Source organism: Trachurus japonicus, chromosome 20, assembly GCF_045865225.1.
Source record: "Trachurus japonicus isolate A0001 chromosome 20, Traja_1.0".
In the NCBI taxonomy this organism is placed as follows: domain Eukaryota; kingdom Metazoa; phylum Chordata; class Actinopteri; order Carangiformes; family Carangidae; genus Trachurus; species Trachurus japonicus.
The window spans coordinates 701587-722902 of NC_140926.1; the positions used below are offsets into that span (position 1 = coordinate 701587).

General features: G+C 45.2%; 1 protein-coding gene across 1 annotated transcript in view; it reads right to left on the bottom strand.

Moving 5' to 3' along the window:
• palmdb (palmdelphin b) overlaps positions 1 to 21316 on the bottom strand; it is a 168632-nt gene that overhangs the window by 125060 nt on the left and 22256 nt on the right. Inside the window, exons 5-9 of the mRNA XM_085763715.1 lie at positions 9948 to 11758; positions 8496 to 8760; positions 7458 to 7842; positions 6125 to 6216; positions 4703 to 4947 (exon numbers count right to left, since the gene is read on the bottom strand). Of these exons, the coding sequence (XP_085619841.1) occupies positions 4864 to 4947; positions 6125 to 6216; positions 7458 to 7842; positions 8496 to 8760; positions 9948 to 11758 (2637 nt within the window). The 3' untranslated portion in view covers positions 4703 to 4863. The remainder of the gene's footprint in view (positions 1 to 4702; positions 4948 to 6124; positions 6217 to 7457; positions 7843 to 8495; positions 8761 to 9947; positions 11759 to 21316) is intronic.

Sequence of the window (21316 nt, forward strand, 5' to 3'; positions counted from 1 at the left end):
AGGTCAACCTACAGACCCCGGATGTTGATAACAGCTAACCCCGGACTCAGAGGGGAATAGCACTAGCCTATCAGAACTAAATCTTGGTGAAATGAAGGAGTTTCTCTGCAGATAATGTGTTATTTAGAGGCTGCATTCTGCTGCCCTGTAGACTCCATTATACAGATATACGCGCCTCTCGGCTGGAGCTCATTTCATCACAACCACTTGGAATGACACCAAAGTTATCTGGGGGAGGAAATGATCGGATTTTAGGATAGAAATAAGGTCCAGGTTGTAAAAAACGCTAATTATCCTTTAAACGTCACCTGAACGTTACTTAAACGCTAAGTTTTATGCCATTTGCATCAACACAGCCACAGTTAGGCAACAATAAAAACACAAAAAAGTCCCGGGCCTCTTCATATGAACCTGTGGACTGTTGTTACAGGTGGTTGATGATGTCACTGTTGTCATCAGAAACACAGGTATGAACATGTTGTTGTTGTGTAGTGTGTAGTGTGAACACAAAGACACAACACACAGAGCTTCTCTCTTCATGTACATGTTTTATTGTTGCACTAATCTCTTGAAGTTGCATGAGGAACAGAGGGAGGAGCTCCAGATGTTGAACAGCTGCAGATGTTGAACAGCTGCAGATGTTGAACAGTTGCAGGTGTTGAACAGCTGCAGATGTTAAACAGCTGCAGTGTTAAACAGCTGCAGGTGTTGAACAGCTCCAGATGTTGAACAGCTCCAGGTGTTGAACAGCTGCAGTGTTGAACAGCTGCAAGTGTTGAACAGCTGCAGGTGCAGGTGTTGAACATCTGGAGCTCCTCCTGATACTGGAACAGTGAAGCAAACGAACAGAAAATGTGAAACGACACTCTACAGTCGGGAGAGAACCAGGCTGCGTCAGAGTAGCTGGGAATATCAAGGCTTCATAAATAATCAAGGTTTCTTTATTAAAATCAGCTGATTCCAGAGTTTTTATTTAAGAAAATCCCTTTTTCAAAACCTACGTTGTGCTCATGCGATCGACACTAAAGGGAAAGTGCTTCAGAATAAACTGATCTATAAATGTCAGAAAAACTGAGAACAGCTGATTAGAGAAAGGTAAAGACGGAACATTTACAGGAAGTGTGTGTGCGTGTGTGTGTGTGTGTAAGTCAACATTCATGTATAGAGCTATTGTAGAAGAATAAAATACTTTAATCTGTGGAAACTTATTATTATTATTATAATTATCATTATTGATTCATCCACATTCTTCAGTCTCATTGGTTCTCTGGCCGAGTCCCTGTAGAAGTCAGATTGTCATTGAGAAAAATGTGCAGCTCATTCAGGCACTGATGACATCAGCAGTATTGTCACTGAGCTGTGTGTGTGTGTGTGTGTGTGTTGGGGTGAACACTTGTGTGTAGTATCTTGTGCTGATTAGTTTCTGTCCAGCTTCACCCTGAAATATCTTTTGCAGCAGAAAAGCATTGTACGAAAATACAGTAAATATCGACTGAGCAACGCGGCTTCGCTTCATCCAGACAAACAGAGACGTCAAAATATGTTTCAATCTGATTTACAGGAAAATGTCCAGAAAAGTTTAGCAAAGAGTCGACTCAACAACATTTCTAACATTCAGGCATCTCAGCAAAAAAAAGCTCATTAATACTCTCCGTTAATTCACATCTGGCTCACACAGCAGCTGCAGCAGCTGGGACACAGCAGCCTCATGACACGTGATGTGGGCGGGGCCTGTCCAGGTGTAATTATGCTGCGTTCGATTGCACTCGGAACTCGGAAAGATCGAATCGGAAAAATGCAATAGAACGGCCGTTGAAGTCGGAACTCCGACTCGGGAACTCGGGTAGCATCCAAGCAGCCCGAGTCGGTCGGAATTACGTCACAGCAATATGGCATCGCACACCGCGAGAGGTATTCATTTATTTAGGCTATTTATTTTCCAACCTAGACATTTAAAGCAGAAGTAAGCGATCCGGTGGTTTTGGCTAATGCTGCGTTCCAGGCAGGCTTTTGAAACCGTAAATTACAGCTTCACGTCACGACTTACGACTTTGTAGCGTTCCAGGCAACCCACTCGTGTTTCTCCGACCTGTTTTACCTGTGAAAGTCACTATAACGGCCACTCGTAACTTCTGACCCGTGAACTCGTACCAGATCGAACTGGTACCACTTCACAGGTCGGAAAAACACGAGTTACGAGTTGCCTTGAACGCACCATAACGTCTTCTCAGCCGATGGAGTTAGCAGCCCCCGCCCTCGTCATGGATCTATTGGTCCTCGTCCCTACGTCACCACATTCAGGCGCATCCCTTGGCTGCACACACAGAGAGGACTGCCCCTTTATGCCGTTCTCTCTCCTCATTGGATAAAGGTTGTAGGATACAAGGAAAGTTTTCTCCTGGGCTCAGAGCAGAGCAGAGTGACTGACAGACCCGTGTTTCAGACCAAACACTCTATAGAAGTGATTGCTGTCGGAAGATACAACTATTTAAGACTTAGATTAACACAAACATTCACCTTACTTCTGCTTTAAGCAAGGGAGAAGTTATGGAAAAAGGAATATCGCCTAGTCCCACGCGTTGACGTCTGCACGGCTCGCTGTGACGCTGCAGGATTCCTCTCGCTGCTGCGTTCAAGACTTTGTGTTGCAGAAGTAACGTTAGCATTTCTCTTTCTCTCTCTCTCCCCAAGCAGCTCATGTTCTTCCCCAGCAGCAGCTACTTTTTGATGCTCGAAAGACGTCAGCTTACTGTGGCCGGCCATGCTTACCGAGGTTGTGCAAGGAAACGCATTTACCTCGGAAGTCGGTGTAATGTTGTTGTGCATGCAATGTCGTAGTTCGTCCAGAAGGAGGCGCTCTTCAGTTATTATTGTGTTGGTTAAGCCGGAAGAGGAAGAAAACAAGGTTCAGAGAAAGACGTTTAGCATGCGAGTGTAACACGGGTTTTTGCATAAGAGTTACGCTGTATTCTTGTGTTTTGAAAAGCTAACTAAACTAAAAGTGTGTAAGAGTCACGAATTGCATCGGAGTCTTCTTTCTAAAACTTTACAGTCGGAATCTCCGACCCAGATCTTTCCGAGTTCCGAGTGCAGTCGAACGCAGCGTTATTCCCTGTGGAGAGACTGATGTTCAGGTGAGCTGCAGGTTGACTGTCTTTAGCCACATGCTACGCTAACCACTGTCTTTTTTATTTACATGAATGGCTCGTATGAAGGAGTAGAGACGGTTTAGCCTCTTTCAGCTCTTTGTTTTGTTTTGCAGCAGCTTCAGTGGGAAAACTCAGCTGAACTCAGACCGAGCTCAGGAACAGGAGCAGAACTCGTCTCAGGAGTCAGAGGTTTGAACGACATACTGACATGCTGTCATTCCAACATCCCACCATTTAGACAAACCACTTTTCCGACATGCGAACGTCCCACCATTCCGACAAGTCTTTCCATATAAGGAAATGTGCGTTCCTCAACAGGCTCCTCCCTTCTTTAAGACATAGACCAGAGCGGCTTTTTTATGCAAATGAGAATGACTGATGCATCCTGGGTAATTTAGGGGCAGCGCCCGGCATCCCTCCATTGTAAAGTTCAGCCTAACTGGCTTCTTGACAAACTAAGTAACAAAAAGTTGTCTATTAACAGGCTGTTTCCAGACAACACTGAGCCAAAACCTCCCGGTGATTCCACCAAATACGTGTAGATGTCTGGGTCAGACATTTCTGGCCACTGTGTGGAGTCATTGATCACTGTGGGAGGCTAAAGGAGCATACCGTAGATTCATTCATTGTCGTTTTTCGAGATGGCGTGAACGGTGGGTTTCAAAGAGGGTGTCAAAATAATTATGAGACATAGTGCTACAAAAGAAACACAAAATAAAACATTCAAATTGATTGTTAGTTAGTCTACGCTCCATCAAAACACAAAAAGCCACTGAGTGCAATGTAAAAATGCCGGGTGCTGCCCCTAAATTACCCAGGATGCATCAGTCATTCTCATTTGCATAAAAAAGCCGCTCTGGTCTATGCTGATAAAGGAATAGCCACATGGCATGGTTGTGTGTAATTACTGAACTTAACCAACTCCTTTCTTCATTGCCTAAACCCAACCAGTGCAAAGTCTTTTGGGGAAAAAAATACGATATTAAAGGAATTGTCGGAAAGGCGGGATGTTTAAAAAAAGAAAAAATACCGTCATTCCGACCATAGGAGGCAAGAAGTGTCGGAATGACGGGACATTTGATAGAAAATTAAGTGTTGCCATCTAGACAATTAGAGGCCGATGTCGGACTGGTGGGATGTCGGAGTGACGGTTTGAACCGCTGCTCCGGTTGTTTTCATTCTGCTCCGTGTGAGTCGGAGATAAGAAGCTTCGGTCCGACTCACAGGAAGCAGGAAGTGCCACGTGTCATGTGACCGCTGTGTTTACATTAAAGGCCCACTCAGGTTTCAGAACTCTTTAACTTAAATCTCTTGTCCTCAGTCAGTGTCGGTGTCGGAGCAGAGATGATCCGGTAGGAGGAGATTATTATTATTATTGCGTCAGTGGTTCAGATACCTGCAGTTCACAGTCCTGTGTATTGATTATAAGTTATTGATAAATGGAACGTGTGCGTTTGAGCCTGAGACTGAGGTCGGGTAACGGTGGAAACTCTCTGTTACAACTCTTCTATCAGGTCTGTGAACTCATCGTGGCCCTTAAAAAACCTTCTCACTTGTTGCTATTTTTTTGCCCAAAGCATCACAGAAGCAGAGTTTAGATTATGTCACGACATGGAACAAAACGACTGCGATGCTGAATCTAACTCAAACGACAACAACACTGACACTCGATGCCCTTATACGGCGAACGAACGGTCGGCTCGTCGATTCCTCCTCAGTCGTTTTTCGTGAACTCGCCGGCCTCCCAGCGCAGAGCCATGGCGCTCTTACGGCGTCCGCCCGTGTAGACGTCTGGAAACTGAGACACAGAGCTGAGTGTTTACTCACAGCACCTCCTCCTCCTCCTCCTCCTCCTCCTCCTCCTCCTTCACCTCCTCCTTCACCTCCTTCACCTCCTTCACCTCCTCCTCCTCCCTCAGGTTATTAGACTGAAGGTGGAACAAGTGAATCAGATTTACATGGAAACAGTGAACACATCGTCATTTACAGTAATAACAAGTTGCTATCAGTTTCCCTAGACCTGTGATAGATAGATAGATAGATAGATAGATAGATAGATAGATAGATAGATAGATAGATAGATAGATAGATAGATAGATAGATAGATAGATAGATAGATAGATAACATAGTCAATAGTGAAGACTATGGCTGTTTTCGAAACCACATACTACCGTACTGCGTTAGTATGTACTGTATTCTGCAGACTGAATGTGGGATTCGGCAGACCGAGGCCGTTCACACCGCAGTAACAGTCTACAAGTTTCCCAGAATGCATTTCGCAGCAACCGGTAGCAGTAGCTGTAAAACAGGCTAAAAGCTGTTTTATTTCCCGCTCTAGCTCTGTTATTATGTAACTTTATTAAGTTTTAATATGTTTTCATGTGAGAAAGTAGCTGTTTAGACCCCAAATCTACGGCCAGTTGATCCAAACGACGGCTGTTTAGAAGTTTGCTCCGATGTTTTTCAGAGAAGTGAAGCTCTGCAGCGACCGGGACATCACAGAGACAGCAGCCGGTCTGCAGAGCTGCTCGGCCGGCCAACCTCCGTCCTCATCCCGGGGGAGAAAACCATCGCTAATTAACTTACCCGCAGGTTTTTACAGGTTTACCACCGGCTGGTTACATTATTTCTAGGAGATAAATGTTGGTCTCAGTGATGAAATCTAACAGCTGTATCAGTAGCATTAGTTAGTCTGAATGTAAAGTGAAGCTTCCTGTGTGTATTGGACAGAAGAGCTGGGATACAGTACGCAATGTAGACTGGTCAGATACTGGAGATATCGGGGAATTTTTCGCATACTGCAGATTTTGCTTTTGTTTGCATACTGTATACTGCATACTGCATTTTGGCCAAATCAGTACGTACTAGCAGTATAGTATGCGGTTTCCAATACAGCCTTAATCTGTCAGATAGTGAGTCGTAGTGAAGTGGAGCCATGTTGTGTGAATGAGAAGTTTGTAAGTGAGTGACTCACTCTGTGGTCGCAGGACAGCGCCGACCGGTCCATCCTGTACGCCGTCTTCATCGGTGACGACGGAGACGATTTGCACTTCACAGGAACATCAGCTGAAACGAAAAGCAGAGGTCCTCGTTAGCTTCAATCTACTACAGCTCTACACTATGTTCTAGTTTACTATCTGACTATGTACTAGTTTACTATCTACACTATGTTCTAGTTTACTATTTGACTATGTACTATCTATGTTCTTACTTCTGTAGTGGGTGAATTTCCACAGTTAGTGTCTCAAATCGAATCCTGTCATTGGAACTTACTGGACCTTACCTTACCTACTTTTTTGGAGCAACAAGCACTGAGCATCAAATGCTGCACAGCATTCAAAGGATACGCCAACATTTTTTTTTTACGTGTCTTGCCTCACTCCCGAGTCCATGACCAGCAGATAGACACCATCCTTTCCACTGTGCGTGCAGTAACCATGGAGATAGAGCCGTATCGCCCGTAATTAGCTTAGCTCAAACACTGGAAGTGTATGGGTAGTGTTAGCCTGCCTCTACCTAAAGTCGCTAATTAGCTTAGCTCAAACACTGGAAGTGCATAGGTAGTGTTAGCCTGCCTCCTACCTAATGTAATCAAAGACACTCTTCGGCAACTCTAAACGGACCGATCTTCGTCTCGATCTCAGAGCTGACAAAACTCTCCGGTAAGGCATCTTGAGCGGTCAAATGCCGCTAACGGGACGAGATCGGTCAAAACGGAGGGTTCAAGCAAAGACGCTTTATTTTGGTTCAAGCTAGCTACATCGAGGGTAGGTTAGCTTCCTGCAGGCTAACACTACCTATACACTTCCAGTGTTTGAGCTAAGCTAATTAGCGACTTTAGGTGGAGGCAGGCTAACACTACCTATACACTTCCAGTGTTTGAGCTAAGCTAATTAGCGACTTTAGGTAGGAGGCAGGCTAACACTACCCATACACTTCCAGTGTTTGAGCTAAGCTAATTAGCCACTTTAGGTGGAGGCAGGCTAACACTACCTATACACTTCCAACGTTTGAGCTAAGCTAATTAGCGACTTTAGGTGGAGGCAGGCTAACACTACCCATACACTTCCAGTGTTTGAGCTAAGCTAATTACGGCGATACGGCTCTATCTCCCTTGTTACTGCACGCACAGTGGAAAGGATGGTGTCTATCTGCTGGTCATGGACTCAGGAGTGAGGCAAGACACGGGAAAAAAAATGTTGGTGTATCCTTTTAAGGGAACTGAATAAAGTTTGAATTTACATCAATTGATTAGAATTGATTATTGGAAATAACACACACAGTTCACCATGCTGTTGCTGACCTACCTGATGTGTCGAACGCCAGCGTGTCCATGTGGTTGGACAACATCCTGTCGGCATCGAAGCGGTCTTTCCCGTACAGGTTGGCCCGCTCCTTCTTCAGCTCCTCCTCGCGCTGCTTCACCATCTTGATCTCCTCGTCCACCAGCGACATGGTGCTTCTGGAGCGCAGCTTGAAGAAGGGGTTGTTGAGGAACATCTTCTCCGGCGGCTGCTCGCAGGCCTTGTTGAGGGAGAACTCGGAGGCGCTGCGGATGATCAGGTTGGACGTCTCTAGGATGATGAGGTTCGAGGAGCTGCTGCCGTTGTCCTCGGAGCGCCACTCCCCGGCCCGGCCGTCGGCGCCGCAGTCGCTGCCGGGGTCCAGTATGATCACGTTGTTGGCCGACACCTTATTAATTCAAAGAAAACAAAAGAAATCATTGTTGGTCTCCCAGTGGGTCCATACCCTCCACCAGTTACTGTACATAATGCTGAGATTGAACAAGTTTCCTCCTATAAATATCTGGGCATCTACGTGGAGTCGGGGACGCTACTTTGTCCTGGAGTGTAGGCTACATGTAGACTTTATTTGTTGCAAAGTACAACAATAGTCTACTTGCCAACAATGAGTACCCGGAAATGTTGAGTACCCCAAAGTTTTATGTTAGAAATAGATAGTATGGGTCCCCAGTATTCAGAAACTGTCGGATGCTAACTTATATATATTGGACAATTAGCATAATTGACATAATTAGCATAAATTAGCATAATTGCCTATATGGGCAATATTTCAACAAAATTGACTTGGCTGATCTGGGCAATATTGGAGTGGTTTTAGGGGTTATTGATGATGCTGAATCCATTTCTGACATTTTCAAAATTCAAAATGGCTGTCCAAACCGATGACCAGATTTTGAAATCCATCAAAATCGGCCCACTGGCGGTTAAAATCTGGTCACTTCCGGTTTAGACAGCCATTTCGCGTCGGGCCGAACAACGCCCCTTAGCCGTGGTATAATGAGCATACACGGACTGGAGTGATATATTGCTTACTTATCTTACCTCGTGTTTGTTGAGCGGGTCTTTGGTGGGCGAGGACGTGATGATGAACGACGGCGTGAGCGGCGTGCTGATGGATCGGGGGATTCCTCGCGACGGAGCGCAGTCGGTGGATTTTCCCATCCTGGACAGGTTCAGATTCCTCTCGCGGCGGAAGTTCTCCTCCCGCTCCATGGACATGCGGATCTCCCGCTCCACCGGCGTCTCGGGGTCGTCGTAGGGAGAGCGGTAGCTGGAGTCGTCCAGACCCGAGTCCTCGGAGCACGGGCTGAACTGAACTGAGATACAAAAGCAAAAGTACGAAGAAATGTGAAACAAAGATGTATTAATCAATTACAGGAGTCAATCAATGGAATCATCTAGAATTAGAAATCAAACTGTGCAACACACTTAATAGATTCAAAAAGTTATTTAAAAATAATATTATTAATAAATATAAAACTGATTTATAAATACCAGTGTGCTTATAAACTGCTGTATGTAGAATATGCAGGGTTTTTTTTTTCTTTTTGTTGTTGCTCTGTAAAAATTGTTTTAAATTGAGTGAACGGAAAATGTTAATTTAAGAAGGGTAAAGGCAAAATAAGCTGATGCTTCAGCCTCTTACACCTTTTCGGTCAAAGTAAATTGATTTGCTTGTTGTGTTCTTGTTCTGATTTGTTTTGTTTTGTATTTATACCTTATATTTGTCTATAGACCGAATCTCCTTGTTGTTTACATTCTACTTCCTGGTAGAAAACCAGCTGTAATTTGAATGAGATCAATAGTAACGAACGAGAGTTTAGCTATATATCATATTTTTCACGCCCTATCACCGTTTAGACAAATCTGAAATGATTGAAGAAACATTACTATTTCTGTGTGTGTGTTTTGTGTTGCTATGTGTTGTATTTATTCAGTTTGGGGGAATCACAGTGTCTAGAAAGCATCAGTGGCTCAGCTGACAGGGACAGCTAACGGTAGCTAAGCTAACGGCGGTAGCTAAGCTAACGGTAGCTAAGCTAACGGCGGTAGCTAAGCTAACAGCAGGACGTCAGCTGTTAAAACCCTCCCGTTGTGGGACACCACATGAAACTACTCCAGTTAGCTCAGTCATGTTGGAACTCAGATATCCGCTGGAGAAAATATTTTTTCATGGAGCGTTTATTGAGTCACTGAGTTATTAAAGTTAAACAGCTAGCTAGCTAACCGTTAGCCCGGCTAATCTATGATAACCATGACTAATTACAAAAACGTGCACACATAAATAGTAATGTTTGTCCAATCATTGGTTTTATAAACTTTACAAACATCAGATTAGTCTAAACGGTGATATAGTGACATGAAAAATGAGATAAATATAGTGAAACTCTCGTCCGTCACTATTGTTCTCATGCTGGTTTTCTACCAGGAAGTAGTTGGAAACAACAAGGAGATTCGTCCTATTGTATTTGTTTTTATGAGACTGAAATAAACATACTGAACTGCGTGGTCGGATACTCCCCCATCGCCAGGTTCAGATTCTCCAGCTCGTGGTGGGATTTCTTCGAGGCTCGGTCGATGTTGCGGACCGGCGTGTACATGAAGCTGTGGCTGCCGTGGAAACTGGGCTGCTGCTTGTTGGTCGCCGTGGGGATGAAGACCTTGTTCTTGGTCTGCTCCTCCATCTCCCGCCACTGTCGGCGCGCCAGCTGGAAGTCCACGTGCTCCGTGCTCACGTTCTCGCTCTTGGTCTCCTGGATCACGCAGAAGTCCTTGGGCAGCAGCTTCTTGCTCTGGTCGAGTGCCGCGTTGTTGGAGTGATTGGTCTCGCCCTCGTCTTCAGAGATCTTGGACAGACCCTGAAGGCCTAGAGGGTTGTACTTCACCTCCTGAGTGGGCGTAGGGAGGGAGATTTCCTCCTCAGGTTGCTCCAGAATCTCCTCTTCCTCCTCGTTGTCTTCTTCGTCCTCCAGGTCCGTCATGTCGACCTTCTGCACGAACAGCTCCTGGGCGCTGAGCTGCAGACCGTCCAGGTACGAGTCGTCGTCCTCCCTGTTGATGGACGAGGAGAAGATCGCTCTCCACTTCTCGTCCGTGTCGCTGTCGGACGAAGCCGCCGCGATCTCCACTCGAAGACACTCGTCCTCGTCCTCGGGGTCGGGGTCGAGGTCGGGGTCGAGGTCGTGGTGACAGGACTCGTTGGACGCATCCGACATGGCCTCCTCCCGGATGCAGTGCTCCAGCGCCGACTCCTCGGGGAGTGGCGGATCGTACTGGACTTCATCCGCGTCTACGGGCAGATTACTGGAGATTAGAGGATCACTGCAGCTGAACTCGACGTCTTCGGGCTCTGGATGCGGGTACAGGTCCAAGTCCAGCGGGTCCAGCTCGGGCTCGGGCTCAGGGAACGGCCCCAGCTCAAGGCCGAGGTCGTCCTCGGGATCAGGGAACTGATCCAGCCCCAGCTCGGGCTCTAGTTCTGGCTCTAGTTCTGGTTCTGGTTCAGGGACCGTTCCCGACTCGAGGTCCGGCTCGGGATCGGGGTCTGGGTACTGCTCCGGCTCGGGGACGAGTTCTGGTTCAAGATCTAGTTCTGGCTCGGGAAGTTGCTCTGATTCTGGGACTAACTCTGGTTCAGGGACTCGTCCGGCCTCGAGATTCTCTAGCTCTAGTTCTGGTTCAAGGTCTAGTTCTGGTTCTGGTTCTGGTTCTGGTTCAAGGTCCAGTTCTGGTTCTGGTTTTGGGACTTGTTCTGGTTCTGGTTCAGGGTCCAACACGGTTTCGGGGTCTTGGTGGTCCGGCGTGTCGTGCCTCTTGCGATGGGCCTCGCTCTCGTAGACGCTGTCGGCGCTCGAGGGCGAGGAGTCGGACACGGACGAGGTGACCGACTCGTTCCGGTTCAGTTCTTCGCGTCCCGGTCCTGGTCCTGGTCCTGGTCCTGGTCCTGGTCCCGGTCCTGGTCCTGGTTCTGGTTCTGAGACCTCCTCCTTCTGGTCTTGGGTCTCTCCGGGTGGGGGGAGAGCTGCTAACGAGCCCCCGGTGGGATCATCTGACGGCTCGGCGTCCTTCTGCTCCTGTTGCTGCTGCTCAGGTGAATCATCCTCAGCAGCCTCCACTTCACAGCCCGTCGGCATCGGCAACGGCATCGGCAGCTCTGATGATGATGATGATTGTTCGCCGCCGGTTTCCATGGCGACGGAGGATGAGGAGGATGAGGAGGAATTGTGATTCTCGGTGGTGGTTGTTGCTGTGCTGCTGCAGCCTTCGCTCACTTTTCCATCTGCCTCTCGATCCACCAAGGCTTTCTGAGAACACAGGACACACTCATCATCACTCAGCGTGTGTGTGTGTGTGTGTGTGTGTGTGTGAGTCGTCGTTTTAACACAAACACTTTGTCATGTGATGATTTGATTCTGTGTTGCAATAATAATTTAGCAGCAATTAACTCTTTCTCACTCTCTTTCTCCTCTCCAAACACACACACACACACACACTTATTCTACCTTAACAATTTATTATTTTATCATTATTCTGTCTCATTTCACATCTTCACTTTCCACTGCAATCCTGCTGCATTTTTATTACTATGGGCTGTTTATTGTCACTGTTCTTATTTATTCTCAATGCACTATTTTTTTTTACTATTTTATGTCTTTCTGTTGAATGATGTTATTTATTGTGCAGCTGAGAAACTGAATTTCCCATAAATAAAGTATCTATCTATCTATCTATCTATCTATCTATCTATCTATCTATCTATCTATCTATCTATCTATCTATCTATCTATCTATCTATCTATCTATCTATCTATCTATCTATCTATCTATCTATCTATCTATCTTCATCATGCTTCATTGTCATTTATCTCTTTGTTCTACATTTCATGTCTGGAAGCATTTAGTTTCATCTTCATTAATGTTATTGTCATCGTCTTCATCATCACAGACAGAATCGGGTTAATTATTCCGTTTCAGACAGAAAGACTCATTTTAAACTGTGCAGTTACATTTTAATTATGTTAAATATTTAACAGTAGATTTCTAATTCCAGTTGAAACATCTCAGTATTTAGACGTGTTTATGTGTTTTATAATATGACGTCTGAGGATCAATGGTTCTGATTGGTTTGTGTTTCTGTAGGAGAAACTACAGATGTGTTAATGTGTGTGTGTGTGTGTGTGTGTGTGTGTGTGTGTGTGTGTGTGTGTGTGTGTGTGTGTATGTGTGTGGTTGTCTAAGTGGGTTACTGTGCAGAGATTGTGGAAATGAGAAGCAGATGAATTAGAAGCTATTATATCTGTTCTTATGTAAGACTGCGGGACTGGGTCCACCTCCACACACTGCTGAGTGTCCCCACAAGACACACACACACACACACACACACACACACACACAGTGCCACACACGCACACACACTTGTGATCAAGATCTATCGACTGTTCGTTGTTGATGAGGAAACGTGGAATAAAAGCGGCCAGTTTTATAAAGTGATGAATCATAAAACACAGCAGCAGCTGACTGAAACTGAAATCATCGACATGCACACACACGTGTTCTGGAAATGTTTCAAAGATACAAACATTTTGGAATGAGATGAAGAAAAGATTGGATTCAAATATTAGAATATGCATTGTAGAACTATCAAATCATTCATTTGGAAATATACACATTATTAAAGTCACACATGCCGGACATGCACAACCTTATGTAGTTTTTTTTTATGTTTTGGATTTAGGTTCCATCAACACACATATTCTAAGTAGGCCTACACTGCAAAAACTCAAATATCTTACCAAGAATATTTGTCTTATTTCTAGTCAAAACAAATCTCATTCTGCTTAAAATAAGACTCATCACATTAAAAGCAGCTTGTTTTTAGACACTTTTTACTTCTTTCAAGCAGATTTTCACTTGAAATAAGTAGAAAAATCTGATAGTGGAGCAAGTTTTTCTTCCTTATTACAAGCACAAAAAACTTGCTTTCACTGGCAGATTTTTCTACTTATTTCAAGTGAAAATATGTTTGAAACAAATGAAAATGATCTAAAAAGAAGTTCATTTTTAGGTGATGAGTCTTATTTTAAGTGAAAAGAGTTTAGTTTTGACTAGAAATGAGACATTTTGACAAGAAATAAGACAGATATTCTTGGAAAGATTTTGAGTTTTTGCAGTGTAGAAATCTTAATACACCACCAACAACTTTGGTATTATTGTACTATATCTTATATATATTCATTCTTAAAAAATATCAATTTCTGTTGGTATGTGACACACAGACAGTCAAGTGTGTTTATGTAGGAATCTTTAAGCTGCAGGAATAAAATGAGTGGTTGTACACAGACTGTATGCAGAGGCAAATATGTGAGTTGACTGAACCTAAATGAAATAAAGTCATCGACATTCAAAACTGGTTAAAGCAGCATCAAGTCTGCAGAGGCCCCGCCCCCCCCCAGCCAGAGGCCCCGCCCCCCCCAGCCAGAGGCCCCGCCCCCCCCAGCCAGAGGCCCCGCCCCCCCTAAGCCGCTCCAGTCGGTGGTGGTGAGGTGATTAAAGCTGCTGCTCGGTGGTGATGATGATGTTTCCTCCTCTGACTCAGCTCGGCCGCCGCCTCCTTTTCAGAAGCAAAGCTCGGAGCTTTCAGAGGGAAACCCTCCGACTGCTGACTCCAAACATCAGACGCTGCCAACAGCCGGGGGGGGGGAGGGGGGAATAATCCTCCACCTTCCTCCCCATCCTCCCCATCCTCCCCCCTCCTCCCCCTCCTCCCCCCCGCTCCTCTGGATCAGACATCAGACCGGTCGGCACATTCCTGCGTCATGTGATCAGAGACCAGCAGCCGCCAGCGACGGATCAATACGATCTAATCTCAGCTCACAGGACCAGACACACACACACACACACACACACACACACACACACACACACACACACACACACACTGACTCAGCAGGAAACATCTGGACACAACATCTGTTATGTAATCACAACATCTGGGTCCGACACATCTGGATCTGCTGAGCCACAGACACCAGACGACCGAGGAGGAAGTTTCTCCTCTTTAGGAAAAATTTAAAAAGTTCAATATAAGGAGGAGCATGATGATGATGATGATGATGATGATGATGAACACCTGAGGGTTCCACAGTCGATATATTGTTTTAAAAAAGGGCCTCAAAACGTACCTTTTAAAAAAATCTTTTAATCTGTAATTGCCCGCTCAAGATAACTGCTTTTAACTCTTGTTTAACCTATTTTTCTCTTTATGGTTGCTGTTGTACACTGCAAAAACTCAAAATCTTTCCAAGAATATTTGTCTTATTTCTTGTCAAAATGTCTCAATTTTAGTCAAAACTAATCTCTTTCCACTTAAAATAAGACTCATCACCTAACAATTAACTTGTTTTTAGATCATTTTCACTTGTTTCAAACTAATTTTCACTTGAAATAAGTAGAAAAATCTGCCAGTGAAACAAGTTTTTCGTGCTTGTAATAAGAAAGAAAAACTTGCTCCACTGTCAGATTTTTCTACTTATTTCAAGTGGAATATTTGCTTGAAAGAAGTAAAAAGTGTCTAAAAACAAGCTGCTTTTTATATGTGATGTGTCTTATTTTAAGTAGAGTTAGATTTATTTTGACTAGAAATGACATTTTGACTAGAAATAAGACAAATATTCTTGGTAGGATTTAGAATTTTTGCAGTGTAGCACTTTGAGAATTTTTGTTAAATATAAAGTGCGTTACAAATAAAATGTATTATTATTATGATGATGATGATGCTGATGATGATGATGAGCCAAGAGATCAGAGATGATGTGTTTATTCTGATTTTATTTTGGTTTGTGGTTTCGTTAGAACCAGGGCCGGTTTAATACTTTTCATGTGCACTGGGCAACAAGACTCAAGGCCCCCCCCCCTCAAGGCAAGGCAAGGCAAGGCAAGGCAAGGCAAGGCAAGGCAAGGCAATTTTATTTGTATAGCCCGTTTTTACCACCAGTTTGTCTCAAAGGGCTTTACATCCCATCATAACAACATCCTCTGTCCTTAGACCCTCACATCCACTGAGGAAAAACTCCATGGAAAACCCTTTTAACAGGGAAAACCAGGAGAAAGCTCAGGGTGAGCAACAGAGGATTAAGCAGTGATCACAACGTGGCCATCATCATCAAGAGCATGAATATTTCTATAGAAATCAGGCTTCTGCATGAATCAGTACAATTAGAAATAACTGGATATCACCAGCACTGCCATAAAATGCCGTTATTTACTGTGTAGGGAAGAAAAGTAAACCAGAAGCTACACTGTGGCACGCAATGCAACGTCAAGATCAACAATTTATGCTGATGACCTGCTGTTTCTTACATTATTTAAGCAATATATCACTCCAGTCCGTGGTATATGCTCATTATAACACTCTAAGGGGGTTGTCGTCCCTCCGCTTCGCGTCGGGCCGAACAACGCCCCTTAGCCGTGGTATAATGAGCATATACCACGGACTGGAGTGATATATTGCTTTTATAAAACGGTTACGAATAAAGGCAATATAAAAGAGGGATACGCAATCAATTTCATGTAGTTTTATTCAACCAGAAACACATATTATCGAATAAAATAGCCTCACTGTGAAAAAATAGTCCCACCTCTCCAGACGTTAGCTCCAAGTTAGCTCTGCATCTGGTCTTTTCCTCTGTCACTGCTCAGTCCCCTCTACCATTGTTAACCCTCTGGAGGTCAAAGTTCACCTTAAACATGTCAATTCAACTACTTTAGTCCATTTTTCAACATCGTAAAAACATCAACTGTCTCTTGCTACGGACTGCAACAGTCCATTGTCCATTCATACCAGTCATACGTGCCTGAGGCGGAGTGATAGCCTACGCTGTGATGAGGTTTTAGAATAGTAGCCGTGGTATATGCTCATTATACCACGGTTAACAGCCAATCAGATCGCCGGATTTCACCTTTCCGTTTTATAATTTCCTTTAATAAATGGGTCTTTAAATATGAAAGGAGGCTGACATTTCTGTTCTGATGATACAAGTCAGCAGCCCTGAAATGTGTGTTTCTCTTCTATAACACACATTCTACATCTCGGAGGTGAAGTCTTCCTTCTCCTTTCAAACGGAGCAGAGCGCCAGAGGAAGAAGTTGGAGAGAAACAGGCACCAGGCGGAGAAGCAGACGTGCACGGAAAAACAGGCGTGTTGCACCGAAAAAAACACAAAAGCTAGTCTCTTACATGTGTGACTTTCTGTTGTATTTTGTACTGAATTGTACCGAACCCGTACCAAACTGTGACCCCCAAACCGAGGTACGTACCGAACTGTGACCTATGTGTACCGTTACACCCCATAATGATCAACCATAATAATGACTGACTCTGCCCCGTTGCCCATATATGGTCAATCTGGCCCAGCCGAGAACCAGAGAGAACCGGTTCAAGAACATCTGCTGCTACTTCACTGGTTCTTCACTGGTCCTCTCTCTTTCTTTCTTTCTTTCTTTCTTTCTTTCTTTCTTTCTTTCTTTCTTTCTTTCTTTCTTTCTCTCTCTCTCTCTCTCGTTGCCATGACGTTGTCGCCTGTTTCATCCTCAGTCTCATTCATATTTCCAGTTAGATGCTGCTTCATTCAACACACACACATACATTCTTGTAATGCTATCTTTGTGAGGACACTCATTGACATAATGTATTCCCTATAGCCTTTAACCCTTAACCTTAACCATTACACTTAACCTCATATAAACCTAATTATAACCTGAAGTCTTGACCCTTAAACAGCCAAAATGTCCTCACTTCTCCTAAATGTCCTCACTCTGTTGGTTAAAAACTACCGTCGGTCCTCACAACGTAGTAAGAACAGGAACACACACACATACACACTTGCCTACAAGGACGTGTGTGTGTGTGTGTGACAGACCGGGTGTCATGGTAACCATCAACAGGCCTGACACTCGTCACACTCCTGACACACAGTCCACTACGGTCCACTACGGTCCAATACAGTCCACTACGGTCCTCTACGGTCCTTTACAGTCCACTACGGTCCACTGCAGTCCACTACGGTCCTCTACGGTCCAATACAGTCCAATACAGTCCACTATGGTCCAATACAGTCCACTACGGTCCTCTACGGTCCTTTACAGTCCACTACAGTCCACTACGGTCCACTACGGTCCAATACAGTCCACTACGGTCCACTATGGTCCTCTACGGTCCTTTACAGTCCACTACGGTCCACTGCAGTCCACTACGGTCCTTTACAGTCCACTACGGTCCACTGCAGTCCGCTACGGTCCTCTACAGTCCACTACAGTCCACTACGGTCCACTACAGTCCACTACGGTCCTCTACGGTCCACTACGGTCCACTGCAGTCCGCTACGGTCCTCTACAGTCCACTACGGTCCACTGCAGTCCGCTACGGTCCTCTACAGTCCACTACAGTCCACTACAGTCCACTACGGTCCACTACGGTCCACTACAGTCCACTACGGTCCTCTACGGTCCACTACGGTCCACTGCAGTCCGCTACGGTCCTCTACAGTCCACTACAGTCCACTACGGTCCACTGCAGTCCGCTACGGTCCTCTACATTCCACTACAGTCCACTACGGTCCACTACAGTCCACTACAGTCCACTACGGTCCACTAGCCTACAGTCCACTACAGTCCTCTACGGTCCACTACAGTCCAATACAGTCCTCTACAGTCCACTACAGTCCACTACGGTCCTCTACGGTCCACTACAATCCACTACGGTCCAATACAGTCCACTACAGTCCACTACAGTCCACTACGGTCCACTAGCCTACAGTCCACTACAGTCCACTACGGTCCACTACAGTCCAATACAGTCCACTACAGTCCACTACAGTCCACTACGGTCCTCTACGGTCCACTACGGTCCAATACAGTCCACTACAGTCCAATACAGTCCACTATAGTCCACTACGGTCCTCTACGGTCCACTACAATCCACTACGGTCCAATACAGTCCACTACAGTCCACTACGGTCCTCTACGGTCCACTACGGTCCAATACAGTCCACTACAGTCCAATACAGTCCACTATAGTCCTCTATGGTCCATTACAGTCCAATACAGTCCACTATATGGTCCAATACAGTCCTCTACGGTCCAATACAGTCCACTACAGTCCACTACGGTCCTCTACGGTCCACTACGGTCCAATACGGTCCACTACGGTCCAATACAGTCCACTATAGTCCTCTATGGTCCATTACAGTCCAATACAGTCCAATACAGTCCAATACAGTCCTCTACAGTCCAATACGGTCCAATACAGTCCACTACGGTCCAATACAGTCCTCTACGGTCCACTACGGTCCAATACAGTCCTCTACGGTCCAATACAGTCCACCTCGGTCCAATACAGTCCACTACAGTCCAATACAGTCCTCTACGGTCCACCACGGTCCAATACAGTCCACTACAGTCCAATACAGTCCTCTACGGTCCAATACAGTCCAATACAGTCCACTACGGTCCTCTACGGTCCTCTACGGTCCACTACGGTCCAATACGTTCCACTACAGTCCACTACGGTCCACTACAGTCCAATACGGTCCACTACGGTCCAATACAGTCCTCTACGGTCCAATACAGTCCAATACAGTCCACTACGGTCCAATACAGTCCACTACAGTCCAATACAGTCCACTACGGTCCAATACAGTCCACTACGGTCCAATACAGTCCAATACAGTCCTCTACCGTCCACTACAGTCCAATACAGTCCACTACAGTCCAATACAGTCCACTACGGTCCAATACAGTCCTCTACGGTCCACTAAAGTCCACTACAGTCCAATACAGTCCTCTACGGTCCAATACAGTCCAATACAGTCCAATACAGTCCACTATGGTCCAATACAGTCCTCTATGGTCCAATACAGTCCACTATGGTCCAATACAGTCCAATACAGTCCAATACAGTCCACTATGGTCCAATACAGTCCAATACAGTCCAATACAGTCCACTATGGTCCAATACAGTCCAATACAGTCCACTATGGTCCAATACAGTCCAATACAGTCCACTATGGTCCAATACAGTCCTCTACCTGTCTCCAGATAACACACCTGTAACTCTGCTGAAACATATTAAAGACAATCAGACGTACCGTTGCCACGGAGATCATCCACACAGAAATCATGTCCACACACGACACCGGACGCGTCCATATGGTGGAGGGACACGGATGTTAGAGGGTTTCATCACACACACACACACACACACACAGTACTCAGTATTGACAGAACTGTCATTAAGATGAGCCAGAGAGCGGAGACGAGGCTCCCTGAGGCTGTTTCCTAATGACACGCTCTCACTCACACGCACGCACGCACGCACGCACGCACGCACGCACACACACACACACAGCAGCACAGTGAACACAGTTACATGACGGGCTTCACTTCTGTGACATCACAACGTCCATTAAAGGTTCATTGTGTAGAATTCCTCCATCTAGTGTTGTGGTTGTATATTTTTCATGCTGCATTCAGGTGAAATTGGGCAGACGGCAGACGGACGACAGCCGCTGCACGTAACGGCATAAACAAGCCTCTATGTAAACAAGTGGTCCGTCAGCACGAGGCAAAACAATACACGTGACAACATGTTGTCATGGCGATGTGGTATCGTTTTACCGTCTTTCTCTGGACTTCTGTGACTAAAATGACGTCTGGTTTGTTAGCGACGGCCGTCTGCCCGACTGCAGGTGAATGCAGCATCAGTGTAACGCTCCATTCCTCCTCACTGCGTTACCGCGGTGACTGAGCCGACAGCTCCGGTGTCTCCGCTGAGTTTCCGTGGTTTCCTACCGTCACCATGGAGACACCACATGGCAGCCAGCACCGAGTTTACCCGCTCCATGGAGATATGAACGATATGAACGGCTCATTCAGAGCTGAAAGGAACAGGAACTTTGGTGATTCATGACAAACAGACTGAAGAACCAAATAATCAATTTTCATGAATTGTGTAACAGCAGAAGTTACACAATGTCCCTTTAATGATGATAATTAGAGTTTTGAGTCCCGGTGCTAGAGACACTACGGTGGCTGAGGAGGTCAAACAGCTGCATCAGCAACAACAACAACAACACAGCAGCAGCTCCACCAGGCCTGTGGGGGGCGCCGTCCCCTCAACCTGACCTCTGATCAAACCCCGAGTGTCATGAGGCGACATGAAGATGTTGGTGAGGTGTGAGCTGGAGAAGAGCGCCCCCTACAGGCTGCAGTCTGCTGCAAAAACTCTACATCTTTCCAAGAATATTTGTCTTATTTCTTGTCAAAACTAATCTCTTTCCACTTAAAATAAGCAATCACCTAACAATTTGCTTGTTTTTTTTTTAGATCATTTTCACTTGTTTCAAACTAATTTTCACTTGTTAAAAGGGTTTTCCATGGAGTTTTTCCTCAGTGGATGTGAGGGTCTAAGGACAGAGGATGTTGTTATGATGGGATGTGAAGCCCTTTGAGACAAACTGGTGGTAAAAACGGGCTATACTAATAAAATTGCCTTGCCTTGAAATAAGTAGAAAAATCTGCCAGTGAAAGCAAGTTTTTTGTGCTTTGAAAGAAGAAAAACTTGCTCCACTATCAGATTTTTCAACTTATGTTTGAAAGAAGTAAAAAGTGTCTAAAAACAAGCTGCTTTTAATGTGATGAGTCTGATTTTAAAGTAGAATGAGATTTGTTTTGACTTGAAATAAGACAGATAGGTGTTTGTGAACGTGCAGCTTGTAAACTGTTGTAAAACACTGACCATCGTGTTTCACAGCGAGGACGAAGCTGCAGAGAGTCGGCAGCATCTGTGTGTGTGTGTGTGTGTGTGTG